We start from the raw sequence: 18,630 nt of genomic DNA, 5'->3' as shown, positions 1-18,630 counted from the left end.
AAAAATATTAAAAATGAATAATGCAAATATATTTCATAACAAAGACTCACTGTTTATTACATATTTAAATATATCATAACAATTTATTAATTGAAATATCTTTTTCTGATAATTTTTAAAATCCTTTTATGTTCATCCAGTCTTTAATGCGATTAACACAGTCACCTTTATATTTAATTACACCTGAAAATTCATGTATTTGGCTAGGAGGTGCTACTCCTAAACATTGCTTTAAATATATTTTTATATCGCGATCCAATTCCCATATATTTCCTTGAATATTATTAACTGTTGTAAGTCTTCTCATTCCTCTGTGTGTTATAACTAGATATATAGGCTGCATATAATTTCTGGTACGTTGTATGAAATAGGGATAATCCGTGGGTGACGCTGTTAAAAAAACAAAAATAGGAAAAGTTCTTTAGAGACATAAAAGGAGATTGAAATGTATATGTACATTTTGTATAAAAAAAAAGATACTTTAATAAAATTTATTTAATGATTATTGCTTACCACGTGCTGGTTTATAGCCAGATGGTAATTCAACATCTCCAGTGGGTGGTTTAGGTACAACTTTATATCTAAACAGACGCTCTACATATTTCCATTCATTTGGATCATTTGTAATTTCATAATCTGTGTAGATTTTAGAATCAGTGTACGTGGGAGACGATTTATAGCTGCTCCATCTCCGTTGAATCTGAGAAATGTGAAGATTATTTATAGTAAACTATGCACACGTGTTGTTGCAAGTTTTAATAATTAGCTTTATTGTATATTAAATATTGCAATTTATCAATATTAATACATAAGAAATTTATCATATTAATTTCAGTAAATTTTTAAAGAATATAAACTTTTGTTTATAATGTACAGAGAAATATTTAATGCAAAAATTTTAATACACTATGCAATATTAACTATCCTATTGAGTAATGTGCAACTGTTAGAGCGTATAACAAAAGATAATAGTTAAAAAAGTAACAATAACAAACTTTTTAAACTTTAATTACAACTTTTGTAACTATATATACAGTAAGTTTAATCCCTTTTTTTCAATTATGTAAATCTGCAGAGAAGAACTATATATAAATTTATATATATAAATAATATTCCTAGGTTAGTAAAACATCTGTCTAGAAAATGCGCAGCATTTTTCCATAATCATTAATCGAATTGAGACAGAATTTTATCCGTCATTAAATTGCAAGTCGGATCAACAAACCGCGTTACGCATTACATATGCAGAATGTGTAGATAAATACGACGATAGACAGAAAACGAGTCGCGCTTAGAAACCTTAATCTTTTCTCGCGTTTGAAATTATCGTCGCGCATTTATCGAACGCCGGATCGACGGATGTGACATCCGCGGGTGATTTCGAGGACAAGCACGCTTACGATTACTAGTAATAACGAGAGAGGCCCTTCGGCCCGTATCTCGTCGCGCAGGTAATTATACGATTACAGGGCGAGGAGTCGCGCCTCGAGGTCTGGTCGAGGGATCTCGCGCGTACCTGAGGGAGCACGAGGGCGACGCGCGACGTCGCGACGTGACTCGACGTCCGCGCGGAATTCAGGATCGTCGCGAGGCTCTCGCGTGCGAAAATCCGAAGGGCGGCCATTTTGGAGACTCGGGTAAATATAAGGGTCGGCAGCCGCCATTGATGCGCACCGCGCGACGGGCGCGTCTTCCCTCTCGCATTCTCTTCTCGCGACCGACCGACCGACCCATCTACCTATCGCGAGAGTCCTCGTATCGCGGGACTATCCGACTCGCGCCGCGCGTCATCCACCGCGACGTTTTTGTTTTCGCTCGATTCGCGAGTCGCGGGCTCGCGAATAGCAGAGACGACGACGACGACGACGCTGACGACGTCGACGACAGGCAATTCCGATAGGTAGGTGATCGCGTCCGCGCGCTACGAGGCTAAGATCCGCGCTCGGAACGCAGTCGAGTTAACGCGCATGTACTGTAGCGTTGAAGCTGGACGGGACGAGGTGAAGTGAGGCGGGGGGCGACGCAGTCGGGCAGGGAAACTCGCTGTCTCGCGGTGCTCAACGTCGCGACGGTGCACGGGTTCTCTCCTTTTCCCCCCTCGGACTCGCGCCAGGAACCGGCGCGGTCGCGCTCCGTCCTATTTCGGCCGGACGGGGGTGCAGTCCGGCAAAGTGACGCGCCTTCGGCGCGGCGTTATTGCGAACGGACTATGCTCCTGGGAGAAGCCGCGCGCCACGGCCGCCAGGTGGCGACAGACGAAAGACAGTGGGACGGCGCATAGACACCCTGCAACGGGATTGTCTTCTTCACGGGGATCGTCGTCCGCGATTTTTCTCGCGATCACCACGGACCTACGGCAAGATTTTCAGTCCCCGAGGTGAGTACTATCGCCGGGCTTCTCGGAGAACCCGCGATCGCCCGTCACCGGGGCGTCGCGGCGTCGCGCTGGAGCCTCGAAAATCCGAGCCGTGCGTCCGACCTTTTGTTTATTCGTGGCGATTTTTTCGCGACGACTTGTCGCGACGATTTCGCGGCCTTCCGCCGCGATCCCGGTCGGATTTCCCGGTCGGGCAGTTAGCGTGTGACACGCGCTCTCTCGCGAGCGCGAAATCGTCGCGATCGGGTGGACGCGAGCCGAGATATCGCGCGAAATATTTCAGCCGCGCCACGAGACGGGAGAGCCGAGAGCGCGCAGCGAGCGAGCGAGCGAGCGAGGCGCTCCGCTCCGTGCATCCGTGTGTTAACGCAAACTTTGTCACGTAATTTTTCTGGTCGCCAGGGCCGCATCTATTCGCCCCGCTATCCTGTCCCGTTTCGCTCGGCTCGAAAATCGCGTGTGCTTTTTTCCGACGCCGCGTATTTCTCGCCCACTCTCGTCGCCTTCCTCCTTTTCCTTCCCGTCCTCTGTTCTCCCTTCGTCAACGAAACGTTATCTCGATTACTAACTCGTAACGAAAAACGTGTCCACGTGTGGTTCGTTCTCAAAAATTTTTTTTTAATATTAAGTAAGTTTTAATATTTATATTATTTTTATGTTTATATAGTTTTATTTATTTTTTTTTTTTTCTTCTTAAATGGATATTTATATAAATATATGCAATATTTTTTGCCGTTAATATATATTTAAACTAACGAAATTTTTAACTCTTCTTTTTTATTAATTTTTAAATATCTCCGGATTGAATCAAGTAAACATTGAAAATTGTTTATTTAATATATAATAAAATAATTTTTATTTCAACAATAAAGAATAATTTTAATATTTTGTAAATTTTGATATAGCGTTAAAAGTATTTCTTTCTAGAAGATGTAAATGATATTACAGGAGCCCAATGTGGGTGGAAGTGAGATGGCATCCAGGGAAAAGAAACCCTTAGCGCCTTCCAAATCGAAACAGAAGGCGAATAATGACTCTGGTTTGCCATCCAATGAGGTCAAGAATAAGAAAGGCAAGTCATTGCCGAATATAAAGCAGCAGCAACTTACGCAAGAGATTTTTGATACAGTAGCAACAGGTAGTCAGGTCCCTGTTAAACCAGAGGCGAGCTTGCCACGCAGGAATGCCCTTAAAAATCTGAAACGCAAACAGAATCTAAGAGCAACCAAGGCAAATCTCATTAAATCCAAGGTTACCAAGAAAGTAACGAACAGAAATATACGCAGAATAGCTCCTGACGTTAAGAAAGGTGTGAAGACGAAAAAAATTAAGCAATCAGACGAGTCAACTGTCGATATCTCTTCGAAATTCTCGGAAAATCAGACAAACAATAAAGACAACGAAAGCAAAGGAATTGAAACACCAAGTAAAAGTGCCAAGAACAATCTCAGGACCAAAAAAATCAAATCTGACATTCAGAACAAAGAAGAGGCCAGTGCTACATCTAGCGTTAAAGCTAGTCCAAAACTTGGCAGAAAGGGAAAAACGACAGAAAGTCCTGACTCTTTGTCCAAGAGTGCCAAAACAGCAAAGTTGACAAATTTGAAGAAGAATAATACCAAGGACAATTTCATCAAAGTTGCAGAGGATAACAGAGATTTGCATAAGAGTGCAAAGGGTAGAAAGAGCAGTGGCAAGGAATCAGATTGTGGTAGCGTAAAAAGCAATTCCAGCGTTGAAAAATTTCCAAAGGCAATTTTGGATGACAAGAATTCTATTGATCTTACTATAGACGAAGTTATTGCTTCTTCAGTGTTGAGTGATTCTGAAACTGAAAATCAGAGCGTTACAGAGAAGACTGAGGGAAAAGTAACAAGGAGGAAGAAGATGTTGGTGGATGAAAACATTGCCTGCGACATTGAAATAAAGAAAGAGCCTGACACCGATGACATGAAAGTTACATCGGATGGAGAATATACAGAGACGGATCAAGGTTTCCACTTTCAGAATGCTATTCAATTGAGAAAGAGATCGAAAGTCGGTTATATCGAACAAATATCTCAAAGAAGCTTGAGAAATGGAAAACAACGACAATTATCAGATTCGGGGAACTCCGCGGATAATGATTCTAAAAAGCGTCATAGATTAAACTCGGATGGGACTATTATCTCGGATAATTTGATAGAACATATCTCGGATTGTAATACAAATATGGATCCTTGCTTTGCGGATCCCAGTTGTAATGAATCTCAGACTGCATCGAGTAAAGAGGATGAAGTGTCCAAGAGTTTCGACGAGGAAACTGATGTCGGATCGGAAATGGAGAACAATAATAATAGTGATCGTGTAGATAGAACAGGTGAAACGGGCCCGACATTGCGTTCTAAAACTAAAGCTAAAACTATAGAAAACGAAGCAACAAAAGATGACGATGTTAAAATTGAAGACACACGGATAACATCCAAGTGTGCGGAAGCACAGGAGGATTCAAAGAAGCTTAATAATTTAGATCAGGCGAGAAAGGATAGTATCTTAGCCAAACTTACAGATAAATCGAAAAGTCGTAGGAGTAGTTTAAACATAGATATGAAAAAGACAGTTAATTCCTTTTACAATTCAGATAAATCAGATGGTAATTCAAAATCGCAAATAGATCAAATGATTGAGAACATTAAGTTAAATATTGCAAAATCTATCGAGAGTAAGATATTTGGTCCCGAGAAGGGTCTTGGATTAAGTAAAAACTTCGATGTGCCCAAAATCGAAGAGATTGTCGCGCCACTCAGTACAGAATCCCAGAAAATGGGATTGGAGGACAATACCGACGAGGACAGATCCGCCGTTACAAAAAACGAGATCACGTCAGATAGTTCGGAGAATTCAGTACCAAAAGTGGCCGATACTGCCAAAGAGATTGAAGAGAAACTAGTCAAGTCTGATATTGGGGAAGCAGAGACGCATTCGCAAAACATCCAGGAGAACAGGGCCTCCGATAGTGACAGAATTAATAATGTACATAATATTTGTGAATCTACATGTAATATAAGTAATAATAGTACTGCATCTTGCAACAGTATGGATGAATCGGAAGTCGAAAGCGTTGGTTGTAGCACAGCCAGCAGTGCTTCGGTCAATTGCGATGATAATGAGTCGAAGATTTTGGACGAGAATAAAAAGATCCCTACGAGAAGGTCTCCGAGGATCAGTGATAAAAGTTTAGACGTCAGTAATTCCGATGCGAGAAAATCGAACAGGACACCGAGTAAAGCAATTTCGAAATTGGAAGATGTTTCTGCGGAACATGTACAAAAACCTACGAATGAGGACACAATTTTAGAGGATGCTACATCTCGTCAGCTTTCAGATGATAATGCTACAACTGCGCTAGTACCTGCATATCCTCGAGAAGTAGAGGAAAGATTTACGGAAAAGTACGCAGAAGCGAAAGAATTAGAAACTTCTCTAAGCAATTCGGAAGAGTCGGAAACGCTGGAAAGTATATCTCTAGAGGTAGAGAGACTAGTTGCAGAAGACCAATCTGCCAAGTCATCATTACCAAACGCTACAAACGATACATCGCTAAGCAAAGAAATAATTTCCGATACAATGTTATCGGATAAGGAGCCAATGATCCAGCGTGTAAATAAACAGGAAGCATCCGCTTGCTGCAACGAGAGTTCTATGTTAGAATCAGCTGCCAATACTATAAACGAAATACCAAGCGAAAGCCATGCGGATAGCAATCTTGCCGATGCGAACGAAACATTGCAAGAGAGCGATGCTTCCTGCAAAACAGCGCAAAGCGCGAAGCATTCTAAAACAAATAACGTATCAACCACCGCAAACTGTGATTCAAATAGCGAATGTAGCTCTGTAAATTCTGTGCCTGTGCGCACGTGCACTCCCATTTCTTGGCAAAACGATGAAACCAAGAACCTCGACGCAGATAACGACTGCAAAGAACTGGGCAAAATCAACGATTCAATATCAAGTTTGGACGAAAATGTTTCGGAGTCAAATTCGGAATCTAACAAAACGGATTCAAGCAATAAATCACCAGACAATAAAGATTCTGAGGAACAGAAACCTGCGAATGAGAAGAAAAGAGCGTTACGAGCTCGTGATAAGCAGAAGAAACAACAATCCGCGTCTCGCGGTCGAGAATACGTCGATGGCGTAAAAGTCAAGGCTGAGGAAGCTGGCGTTCAAAAGACGCAAAATTCCACTTTACAGGGCGATACCGACAAGGCGCCGCAAAGTTCATCAGTATTGGACGAGACTGTCGTTTCCGAAGATTCTCAGAAGATTGAAGATACGGGTGATTCGCTCAATAGCAATGAATCGGATGACATTCTCGAGTCCCAATCCCGTACTCGTCGCAGTAGAGATATCAAGAGGCGCAAGGAGGAACCGCCGTTATCCAGCAGCTCCAAGACTAAGCGCGTCAAGCGAGAGGCGCGAAAGTCCGATCAGCAGAATAAAGAAGAGACTCTTCTGGATAACGAGGTCGCCAAGATCAACGAGAACAATAGATCGTTCTTGAACAAGTATGACGGCGCCGAAGTATCCCCCCGTACGGGCCGCATAATCCACGAATTTCTCAAGGAGCAAACCAGACTTGATAAGAAGGGATCTAATGTGCGCAGCAAATCGGAAAACGATTTAACGATCATTGGCGCAAAAAACTGCAAAAGCGCGAAACGGCAACTCTCGCGAAACTTGTCCGAGAATCACGTGTCAAAGCAGACGGCTGACAATATAGATATCCTGGAAAATGAATGTAAGAGTCCCAAAATACCGGAGCTGGTACAGAAGGATTCCGACGAGACTTCTACGTCTGGCGAATCATCTAATAGCGATATGCCAAAGATCCTGGAAACACCTGAAGACAAGGAAAGAAAAGAGTCGATCTTGCGAACGCTGGGGCTGGAATCTCTGGAAGAAGCTGCGAAGAGAATGCAAAATCAGCAAAAAATTAAAAAGGAGCAATCGTCGTCAGGTACTTTGAAAACGGTTATCAAGGTAACTCAAAAGGAGAAGGATAAAGATAAACGGGGATCGCGATCTCCATTAAAGATGATCCTCAAACAACAGGGTCGTGGAGACGGAGAAGGGGATTCACCCGAGTTTTACACCATTCAAAAGGAGGTAAGAGAGTGATTTCACATGCTTCTTGATCTAATTTATTCACTCGATTCAACGAATGTTGTTTTTATCAATTTCATTTTTTTCCTCTTCGCGTTTAATTTAAAACCGCTGTGATATCAAATTGTCGATCGATCATGGCAACTGAAAGAGATTTCTGGTATACAATTTATTATTGCCTTTTTAGAGATTTATACACTTGGTTTCATAACGTGCATTCGTTTAATTTCTGCATCGCGTGCATGAAAGGCAAAGATTTAAAAAATATATCGATGCGGGTGTAAACTCTAATGGATTTATTTGACATTATTATTTATATATATTTTTTACGATCGATTCAATTATATTTTGTTTCCTTTTTTTTCAGTTTGGAACCAGTGGTTTGGGAGATAGCAGCTCTGGTGCGAACCGAAAGTTCACTACTAACCACAGACACTCTTGCGGTAATCCTGGTTGCGGGAATAACTAAATTGATAATCTCACTTACTTTTCCTTCATCGCCTTTTCCAAAAAAAAATGTTGTACTTTATTTTCAAGCTAAATTAAGCGCGCGGTTGTATACATCGAGATTAGCACAGTGCAGTCAGCTATTTTTCACATTTTCATCTTGGATGTTTTAAAACAGATTATTAATATATTCGAAATATCGTGTTAACGCTCGATTTATATTCTCACATTTTTTGTTCAATTTTTAAAGCTATTCGCTATGTGTCTAATGTAATTAAAAAAAAAAGTAATATGCACTAATCCAATGCGAAGTATTACGTAACACTTTATGTATTTCAGACCACTAGTTCCAAAAATTACACTTACACTAGCCTAATATTTTTTATAACAATGCATGCTGAAGAATGCTATTGCTTTTCACCTATTACATTCTCACTAATATCTCTCTAATATCGACGTCTTCACATTATCTAAGTCGGAAGATGAGTTATATATTTAACATTTAATAATTCGCTAATTTTATCATCACAGATGACGATAATGAAGACGTTACACCTAAGGATCGTCAGTCGCTTGTCATTCCAGAGAAATCTTCCTCTTTTTCTATACATCCCGGACGTGTATGTTCCGACGTATGTTCCTACTGCTTCGGCAAATTCGGTTCGCTGGATACGCCAATGCACTTAGCACAAATAAAATCCGACGAAAGGCGAAAGAAGATCTTAAACTTGGAGAGACATCTTACAAAAGATTCGTGTCTATGCGATGCGTGCTATCGTCACGTTGATAGAAAGGTTTGTTGCTCCTCGATAATGACAATAATCGCGCGAATCGTTATATCACTTGTAAATTAACTCTCTAGATGTATATATATAATTGACATAATTCTGATAGACAATTTATCGTTCTCCTAGGCGAACACTAGTCCGGCAAATATGCAGCAAAAGCCGCAGAAGCAGCACAGACACTTAATGGTATCAAAATGTTCGGCTCGCGAATGCCGAGATCCTGCGCGACATCACGTTAAACGCCGTTGGTTGCTCAAGATAAAAACCGCTCTACAAAATCAAGTTAGTATTTGTGATCGTGTATCTAAAAATGCTTATGTTAATGTGATTTTGAATGGCATATATCGTTTGCATTTGCAAATGAAAAATATTATTACAGGTCGACATAGATTGGGAGTCGATTCAGCACACCACGATGTCGTTTTGCGTTAATCATTACGAGAAGATTGGGCGCTTTTTGACATGCGCGCTGTGCAAACGCCGACTAGCACGAACACATACCCATCAGCTGACTAGTGCGGAGATTGACGAATTAAATCAACTAATCAGTCAGCAAGGAATCCACGTTACACTAACAGCCGGCACGTTTGTATGTAAACTATGTCGATATTTTACCCAAACTCAACTCAAGTATAAGGATCTCGAAAACATGAACGTGAATCACAGAAACTTCTGTAAGAGTTATCGAAGGCGGTAAGTATACAAGCTACTTCGAGAAATTCCGTTGAAGAAACAGAAAATTGAAGAAAAAATGCTTTTCGATAATGCAGGATCTTGCATTACCATGGAATCGAAGTGCCCGACGAGGAGGACGATGATTCATCACAGCAGGCGAATCAGGTCAAGGACAAGAAAAGTAAGAAGAATACCAAAAGCGCGCAGCTTAAGAGCGGGAGTTCCAAGTCCCCGGAACACATGACGAGCGGCACATCAGAGAAGTCGACGCCGGAACCGAATAAGAACGAGGGTGTGGGATGTCCAAGCTCTTGCGAGATGAGTGGCGAGAATCGCGCCGCAAAGACAAGCGGCGACGAAAACGGTGGCACAGATATTCAATATCTCAACAGTATCGAGAGCGCTGTGGAGAATCTGAAGAAGCGTAAGATGCTTGACATGCATACGTACACATCGACGGGCGACGGCGCGACGACGGCGAATGAAATGGTTGAGATTCTCGGGATGGATAACGAGGTTACTCTGACGCGACTGCCGAAGAGGCCGAGACTCAATAATAATAACAACAATGACATAACGCCCGTGGTGCAGAGACTTGGCGCGAATCCCTCCATAAGCGTGCGCACGCTTTTCCCAGGCGAGGAGGAGATGAATCTTCACGTCAACATTGAATTTCAAAACGTACGCGAAGTAACGCCGCAGGGATGGGAGAAGTGCGCAACAATGATTCAATACGATCGCGAAACCAAGCATCTCTGGCAGCAATTGCAGCGACCGTACGGCAATCAGAGCTCCTTCCTACGACACCTGATCCTTTTGGAGAAATATTACAGGGCTGGCGATTTGATACTGGCGCCAAACGCTTCACGAAACGCGATCAACTACTCTACGTCGGTGCAAAACAGACTGATATCGTATGAAGGCCCAGAAAAGATGGATGAACCGATAATGGAACCGATCGCAGCGGAATACAATTCGCGTCGTTTAAGCGGCGGCTATGTGCTGGAAAAGGATAGACTGTCCGTTCCTGGCACAAGTTCGATGTCCAAACCAGCCACTAGCGGCAGCGGTGCGATGTCATCGCATTCAACGAAAGTGAATTCGCCGCGGGTGCTCAAGCTCAACTCGGGGGTGTCGATTATCAAGAAACCGCCGCCTAATTTGCAACGATTAAGTCTGTCGTCCACTAGCGGCAGTGGCGGAGTCGTCGGTACCACAACGAATGGTGGCGTTAAGCGGAAGGATGGACAAAATTTATCTTCTTCTTACGGCGGCGGCAGCAGCAAAGTATTTCAATTGAGCGAATCGGACCTAAAGCGGATGCAGACGCTCAACAAACGGCAGAAGCCTAGCGACAGACAGTTTGGTGCCGGTACGAGTAACGGATCGAGCTCACCGACCAGCGGCAATATCAGATCGCATTACCAGAAGACGCAGATCGCTACGATTCCCGGCCACAACCAGCAGTTCCAGAGGCATTTGCGGATGCAACAGGAGATGCTGAACCGTCAGAGCCGCGGCGATTTCGAGCCGCTCATCTGCGACATGACGCGTTCCGCCGCGAACGAAAACAACCCGACCGGCCAAAATCTCATACACAATCTTAATCTACCCAAATCGATCCAAGTGACGACCAAGCCGACGACGTCGTCAACGAGTAGTCCGATTCCGATTTTGCCCAAGATCCCAAAATCATTGACAGTAATACCGCAGACCGTCACGAGACCCGCTGACAAATGAGAGAACGAGAGACCGTAAGTAGACATTGTTGAGCATACAGTTTCTTCTCTTCCTTTTTGAAGGAGGAGATGCGGTGCGGCGAATACGGAAAATCGATTACACGTGTGCTTTTTTTACGCACCCGATCGAAATTATCGCCAAAGCAAAACAAGATGTTGATGATGATCGATGCTCGGAGAGCAGTTTTTGCCTTACGTGAGCGCATCGTGGCATGCACTTACCGAGCTTAACGCTCAAAACATATACATACATATATACATATACACATGTATTGACACACTTTGATTTTACATTCTGATTAAGACAGATTATAGATGATTTATATTTGTTGCATTAATCATGATCACACAAACTTGTAAATAGATTAATAGAATAATTTTAAAAACTTGAAACACTTCGATTTCTTTAACAATATTAACAACCAAAGCATTATTATAAAAGTAACGAAAAATGTGTTGAACAATGCTGTTTCCATGAAAAATATTTAAAGTGAGAAGAGCGGAAGTTATTAATATTATCTTTAATATTATGCAATTTCGCACAGTTATTACAGACGTCAATATGCAGAATCGTTTAGTAAATCGTTATTGCAAACGGAGAGGCGGGCATCTTTTGCGAAAAACTCGACAATTTTAATAAATAACTGCAATTAAAAAACTTGCTACAAATTCTACATGACTTTATCCTCTTTCAAGGTAAGTAATATAAACTTTTAGAGAGTTTGAGTACTTTTTTCTGAAATACATAATACACTCTGTATTACAAAAGATGTAGATAATGATATTTATCTACCCCGAAGCAAAATCGCTTAGCTGTCGATCATTTTCAATTAAGTAAATTTGTTTACTTTTTATTTGAAATCCATCATTCCCGAAGATAAATCAAGAGACATTTTATTTTCGCAAACTAAAAAAAAACTTTTTGTTTTTTTCCTATCATTAGATATTATCTCGCCGATCGTACATTATCGATTTATTGAACATCATGCATAAATAGACTTCATTATTTTAACAGCAATGTATCGATTCTAATTTAAACGTAATTTTATGTTCTTTTTTATATTTTCTTTACATTTATAATTGGGAACATATAGTCAATAAAATAAGTAAAAGAGTAGGCTCTTTTTTTACAATTCATCACGCAGAAAGATCTCAAACTATAAAGAAATTACTTTATTGAACTTGATTTATTTTTACTTGATTTTCTTAATTGATAAACTGGACATATCTATTTTTTAAGAACGAGGTGAAGAGTATAAGTAAATCAAGAATAAGAAAAGGATGTATAAAATATTAAAATTCAATATATATATACATGGTGTCCGATTCGTGAGGGACCAAACGAAAAGTGATGATAGATTGGATCAAACTAAGAAGAAAAGTTCTCTACCATATTGCAAAATTCGCAATAATTATTAAGTTATAGGCAAAAATGTCTCAACGCATGAGAAGCGATCTGTCTACCGCTTCTTATATTCTGAGACATTTTTGCCTATAACTTAATAATTATTGTGAATTTTGCAATATGGTAGAGAACTTTTCTTTTCAGTTTGACCCAATCTATCACCACTTTTCGTTTGATCACTTAATAATCACACACTACAAGCGGTTTACCGCTTCTCATGCGTCGGGACATTTTTGCTTATTACTTAATAATTATTGCGAATTTTGCAAAATGGTAGAGGACTTTTCTTCTTAGTTTGACCCAATCTATCATCACTTTTCGTTTGGTCCCTCACGAATCGGACACCCTGTATATATGTATATATATATATGTATTTTGTATTTGAATCTTATGGCGATTTTTCACGGTAGTTTGTTCCTTTTATCACGTCTAAGGAAAAGATTCGAATTCAAAGTTGTATATGAGCGATATTATACAAGTCAATATGTTTTACGCAGATACCTTTTGGGCATCTATATGATAACGAATGTACATTGTAATATTGGCCTCCTCGATTTTTTTTAAAGCATAACAAGAATGTAATTAATTAAATAACGATCAGTTTAATCTAAACTTGGGTTTTAATAAACGCCATTAATCGCATTCTGGCATTCGACATCATCGTCACGTTACGTTCCTATTAACACACATGCGAGATTCTCTTCGCACCGTTTGCATTAAACTGTCGGCAGAAAGTCCTTTCCATTCGCGTTATGCAAGAGACTGCGAAATAATTCCTCAAAACGATTCGTAAAGTGTAAAGTATATCTTTAAAAGAAAAAATATAATTGTGCAATTTTTTTATGGGATATAGAAGCAAAATTCATACTTTTTCTACACTGCCCAAAATACATAAGAAAAAAAATATTTCCCAGAAAGAGAGAGAAATTTGAATGACTTGCATGGATCTTGTTTATTTTAAAATCGTGAATGTTGAGCGTTAGTTCAGAAAAATTGATTTCTACTTGAAAATGATAGTAAAAATAAAACTGAGAGTAAGAAATAGAGTAAAAATTGCATTCTTAATTAGATAACGGAAGAAAGGAAAATTAGAAAGTGTGAATTTTGCTCGTATATTTCTTTGAATCATTGTAATATCTTGCACTAAAAATCATTGAAATTAAGTTGTGGAAAAATTATTGCTATATTTTTTTATCATGGGGAAAAATACTTATCGTTATATATTACTGATATAAAATATTATTGAAATTATTATTGTCGTATAATCATTTTATTTTTATATATTTGAGCATTGTTCAACCGAATAGAAATACAAAATAGATTGATGCGTGTACAAAATTTTACACGTTTTCACTTTACAGATCATGAAAGAATGTTCATATATGTATTTGTTCATATATGTATTCTCCAATTTTATCATTTATTATTTAATCAAATATACAATTATAATCTCAGTTATATTTCTTATATCTGTCATTGAGATGGTGTCATTGAGATTATCTCAACTGCCTAGAAATCAAGCAAAAATATGAGATAACTATTTTACATTATCTTATAACTGTATATATTTCTCTCAACATTTTCTTTTGCACACGCAACACACATGAATGTTTTAGTATATAGTGAAATATACTTGTACTATTTTAATTTTCCTTCGAAGTGTTTCATTTGTTTGTCAATCGTGGTTGCATAATAGATTTTCGATCGCCATTATGAAATAATAGAGTTTCTTAGAAAAATTACTACAAAAACAAGTTTGTGCAAGAGAATCTTGTATCTGCAGAAGAAACGTTATTCCTCCTTTCTCTAATCCAATTTAATATATAAATATTCTTTCAAAAATTGAAAAAAATAATAGATATTGTATACATTAAACAAACGTGCGAGATAGCGTTTTATTAAAAAAATATCACCGAGCGATTAACGCATATGTTCATACATTCAAAGCACACATAACACACAAACACATGTTTATATAAATGCACGCGTATGCGTGCGCGAATGTACGAATAAAAACATAGGTATTACATGTATATTGACTATATATAATACCGCGTTATAAATAAAAAAACTTTATAAATATGATATATATAATAGACATAATATTATATATAATATATATATAAAAAGTACGTATGTAACGGTATACATACATTCACACACACACACACACGTGTTATACATATAAATGCTTTATTTTACTAAGGATATTTTTGATATATCTATATATAATAAATATATGTATATCGAATTGAAGGAAGGAATGCAAATCACTAGCGATATAGTGATCGATAAATATGATTATATTGTTATATCGGGACTATGCGAGGGTGTGGTTACCTGGAAATCACAAAGAGCCGTAGGGTGGAGTGTGCCGCAAATATATATAATGACCATAAAACATAGAGACTAATTGTAACACACATAAAGATTGATATTGATTCACGTGTACATATGTCCCTATTTTGATTTTCACCATTCTCGCAATCAATGAAATTTCGACTTCTCGTGTAATTTGTTATCGACAAGAAATCACAGTGATTTTACATCTCGCTCAATGATCTTTTTTCCATTTTTTGCTTTATACAAATTTGTTACCTGAAATATTCTTAATCGTATTTGACATTTAAATGAACACACGCGAGAAGGATAAATTCATCTGAGTGATATAAAGTACTGCGTGTTAATATTTAAGACTTGTTACTTTAAATAATCTCAATATAAATTACGATTATGATATCGCATAGCATGTGTACATAAATATTTATTGTTTTAATGTAGGAAATGTTATTTTTTTTGTAGTATATTAATTCCGAATTTTCTTACATCCTAGAATTTCCTTTTCAAAATATTGTAACATATTATCTTCTTGTCTTGTATGACGCTTAGAATGATTCTTTATAGTTTTTATTACAATCCATGGACGTAACGCTTATGTTCAACAAAAATTTACGATCCTATGCTATTTAATTATACAAATCAAGTTATAAGAAATTTGACAAAAACCTTTCCTTTATATATTTCATATACATGTACTTTTTTTTATATTTTTGATCGTTCATACACAACGAGCGAATAAATTCAGGTTGAAAATGTACCCTCGAGATACATTATCGTCGTGAGGGTAATTAAACGGTCGCTTGCGCTAATTTCACTCGAATGCTCGACATTGCTGATTTATTCGCCATTTGCACGCGCCTAATGTAAATCCATGGCACGCTCCACGATACGGCATCCGCCACGTATGCACGCGTGGATGATGCGACGAAGGAGGGGAAGAAGAGTTTGCGGATTGCGAACGAGAACTGAGTTTAAGTTTTAAGAATTCTATTTTTCTTGCTGCACAGAAAGTGTAAATTAAAAATCATAAACTTACCTCGAACGATATTGACTCTTGGAGATCGATCGTATCATTGTCCCCGATCCAATAATAATCATTATCATTTAATATTATCATTCACACGGAAGTAAAGTCAAATCATTAATTCTTCGAAAAAAAAAGAAACAGTTGCTTTCTATCGTCATTTATGGATAAGAAATAACTGATCTTTAAACATGTTTGTTGATTGTTTATTTGAAAAGTAAATCACAATAACACGTTTGAAGAAATTTTTTTTTCAGATGTATTTGGATGATACTTGGATATTTATTTATTTATTTTTTTTTTTGTTTATAGGCAAAATGGCAGCGTTCGAGTTGTGTTTACTCGATCTCGATTGCTCAAGTGTTCAATTTAATCTCAAGGTAAAATTGTGGATTCTAAGAGTCAATAAACGTCCCGAGGATGTCGGAATGGGTGTAATTTCATTCAATGACAAAAATTATAAAAATGCGAGTGAATGAAGGTGTTGCTACGATAATTTGAATTATGTATGTTATCTATAATTAATTGCTATATGTAATATATCATGATTAGGTCACAGTTATATCGGGTTTAATCAGCGCAAGATTTTAAAGATGAAAAGCTGTGCTTTTACGTGTAAGTGTGTGCTTGTGTACGTTAAAAAGAGTGAGAAAAAAGAGATGCAAGGCAAATGATGAGCGTGCGATACAACGTACATGTATAGAATAAATCTAGGATTAGGAGTGAAATTATTTTGTAATAATATATTATAATATATATTATATATATGTATATATATTATGTATATACATTATAATATATACTATCATGTATATACACTAATATGTATTATTATGTATATTAATATGTATTATTAATATGTATTCTGATTTGCCTTTTTCGTAAAAGAGGAAATGATTTGCAATATCACGAAAATCGAGTTTGCTCAATTGCGACTGACTGTCCAAAATGTATGTATCGAAAGTGTATCAATTGTGTTTACAATAGCAACAGCTTCGTTCACTCGCCATTTCACTTTTTTAGTGACAAGGAATGCTAGCCGGGGATTGAAGTAAGTTTGGCGTGAAAGATAACCGACTTGTGTGGCTGACAATCACTTTGGCAGTGTGGAGATTGTATTTTCGCTCTTAGGATTCGAATAACATAATCCTGTGTCCTTGTCGCGAAAAAAGTGAAACGACCAAAATACGCGGCCTTGGCAACGAGCGGATCTCTTCGAGGAGAGCGAAAAAATGAGAGAGCAACTATGCAAACGCAAGTATGCTAACGCAAATATGTGATGGAAAATGGAGAAAGCGTCGCGTCATGCAAAATGTTTCGATGTTCTTTGCGTGTGCGTGGACGAGAATATTTTTCAGAAAATAGTGATACCTTGCCTCTCGCGAGAGGTGATATTTTATTAAAACACGTGGAAAAAAAACAAAAAAAAAAGAAAAAATATGAAAGAAATCGTCGCGTGAGTTTGAAGAGAAGCAATAAACGTGCACTTCAGTTTTACGCGAGTCGAGCCTCTCGAGGACATGTATGATGTTTTATTGTATTAACGCGTTCTTAGATATCTCGGGGACACATCGAGCTTGGTCTTTTGTTTCTCGCCTTGGGCGGAAATTTCCCCGAGGAAAAAAAAAGATATCAAGGTGGTGATCGCGAAGCGAATCAGACAGAAAAAACTGCGTTCCCGCCTCTCTTTTCGATATTCTCTTCTCTCTCGACCACGAAAAATTGTGTTCAAAAATTTAGTATCGCGGTGTCGCGGCAAGATCGAATCTAGCGGCTTAATCGCAGAAACTAGGCGAGGTCGTTCGCAAAAGGTTGAGAGAGTGAACAGTGGAATGGACGGATCTAATCTCCATCCCTCTTAGAGAAATCGCAAATATTAGTTTAACTTTAATTAAAACTCAATTTTTGTGTGAAGATTTGTATTCTTTTCGTGCTCGACTGGAAAAAACAAGTTGGACCAACGTGAATCCTTTTGCTCTACATTCTTTCGATTTTCGGGTACCTGGCAGGAATATGGGTAAATTCTTTCTTTTGCGCTTTTTAAGTAGTTAAAATATTTATATCTTGCATCAGATATTATTTGAACATCCGGAAGAAAAATACGCGCAAGTAAGGATTGATTCACATTCGATCCATATTCAAGTCAGGTACTTTGACGAATAAATTATCGAATATATGATGTGAAATATTGCGTAGATGATTAGCAATCGTGTTTGACTGAATGATGCGTCAACTTGTTTGTGCGGTCGATGAGAATACAAAAAGTTCTCTCTCTCTTTGATTTTTTTGTATATTTATTCAGTAGTAATTTAGTCCAGAAAATTGCGTCTGGACTAAAGTAACGTCACACGGTATGTCATACATCACCGTGTAGATGACGAAACGCACAATAACACGTAACGCGGGATTCGAGTGTGTTTTTGCGTGATCACGACGTGCCTCGTTTCGCTCTTTTCGGCCGAAGCGTTCATTATGTTCTTTAAACAATCAGGGGGATGTCATCTTCCAAAGCGAGGAGGAGACTTGTACGAGTCCTGTAGGAGACCTACACGGCGACTTATAATTATTTAGGCCGACCGTGACCAAAGCGCGAACCAGGGATCGATTCACCGGGATCGATCGCTGTAAGATATAATCCGTTGGTTAAGATTTATTGTCGTTAGGGTAGAGATTTATCAGCGCGCAATCGA

The 18,630-nt window shown here is 38.5% G+C and overlaps 2 protein-coding genes across 5 annotated transcripts; one reads left to right on the top strand and one right to left on the bottom strand.

The window, feature by feature from the left end:
* Nucleotides 1-7: 7 nt before the first annotated feature.
* On the bottom strand, nt 8-1,999 carry Mrpl49 (mitochondrial ribosomal protein L49). Its single transcript, XM_083082455.1, has 3 exons — nt 1,517-1,999; nt 514-700; nt 8-390 (listed from the first exon to the last, which is right to left on the bottom strand). The coding sequence occupies exons 1-3, from the start codon at nt 1,622-1,624 to the stop codon at nt 116-118; spliced, it is 570 nt and encodes a 189-aa protein (XP_082938581.1). The 5' UTR covers nt 1,625-1,999; the 3' UTR covers nt 8-115.
* Nucleotides 1,279-16,583, top strand: East (enhanced adult sensory threshold). Of its 4 annotated transcripts, none has more exons than XM_083082447.1 (8): nt 1,279-2,377; nt 3,326-7,525; nt 7,890-7,923; nt 8,501-8,763; nt 8,884-9,039; nt 9,137-9,450; nt 9,528-11,867; nt 16,253-16,583. In XM_083082447.1, the coding sequence occupies exons 2-7, from the start codon at nt 3,350-3,352 to the stop codon at nt 11,170-11,172; spliced, it is 6,588 nt and encodes a 2,195-aa protein (XP_082938573.1). In that variant the 5' UTR covers nt 1,279-2,377; nt 3,326-3,349; the 3' UTR covers nt 11,173-11,867; nt 16,253-16,583. The 4 variants fall into 4 exon arrangements, with proteins under 4 accessions (XP_082938573.1, XP_082938572.1, XP_082938571.1 ...); XM_083082446.1 differs by having other exon boundaries at nt 7,890-7,965; XM_083082445.1 differs by lacking the exon at nt 1,279-2,377 and having other exon boundaries at nt 3,314-7,525; nt 7,890-7,965; nt 9,528-11,186.
* The last annotated feature ends 2,047 nt before the right edge of the window (nt 16,584-18,630 follow it).

This window comes from Camponotus vicinus, unplaced genomic scaffold (genome assembly GCF_025532165.1).
Source record: "Camponotus vicinus isolate PSW18456_S1 unplaced genomic scaffold, iyCamVici1.0 SCAF_11, whole genome shotgun sequence".
Taxonomy (NCBI): Eukaryota; Metazoa; Arthropoda; class Insecta; order Hymenoptera; family Formicidae; genus Camponotus; species Camponotus vicinus.
The sequence above is the reverse complement of the archived record's forward strand: the minus strand, read 5'-3'. Positions and strand labels throughout refer to the sequence as shown.

Bases quoted from the DNA above. Each gene is read 5' to 3' on its own strand.
- East (XM_083082445.1), top strand. From the start codon at position 3,314: ATGATATTACAGGAGCCCAATGTGGGTGGAAGTGAGATGGCATCCAGG. The intron at 7,526-7,889 runs GTAAGAGAGTGA...CTTTTTTTTCAG, and splicing joins TTTACACCATTCAAAAGGAG to TTTGGAACCAGTGGTTTGGG. The intron at 9,040-9,136 runs GTTAGTATTTGT...ATATTATTACAG, and splicing joins AAACCGCTCTACAAAATCAA to GTCGACATAGATTGGGAGTC.
- Mrpl49 (XM_083082455.1), bottom strand. From the start codon at position 1,624: ATGGCCGCCCTTCGGATTTTCGCACGCGAGAGCCTCGCGACGATCCTG. The intron at 701-1,516 runs GTACGCGCGAGA...CACATTTCTCAG, and splicing joins TCGCCCTCGTGCTCCCTCAG to ATTCAACGGAGATGGAGCAG. The intron at 391-513 runs GTAAGCAATAAT...TTTTTTTAACAG, and splicing joins TGGCTATAAACCAGCACGTG to CGTCACCCACGGATTATCCC.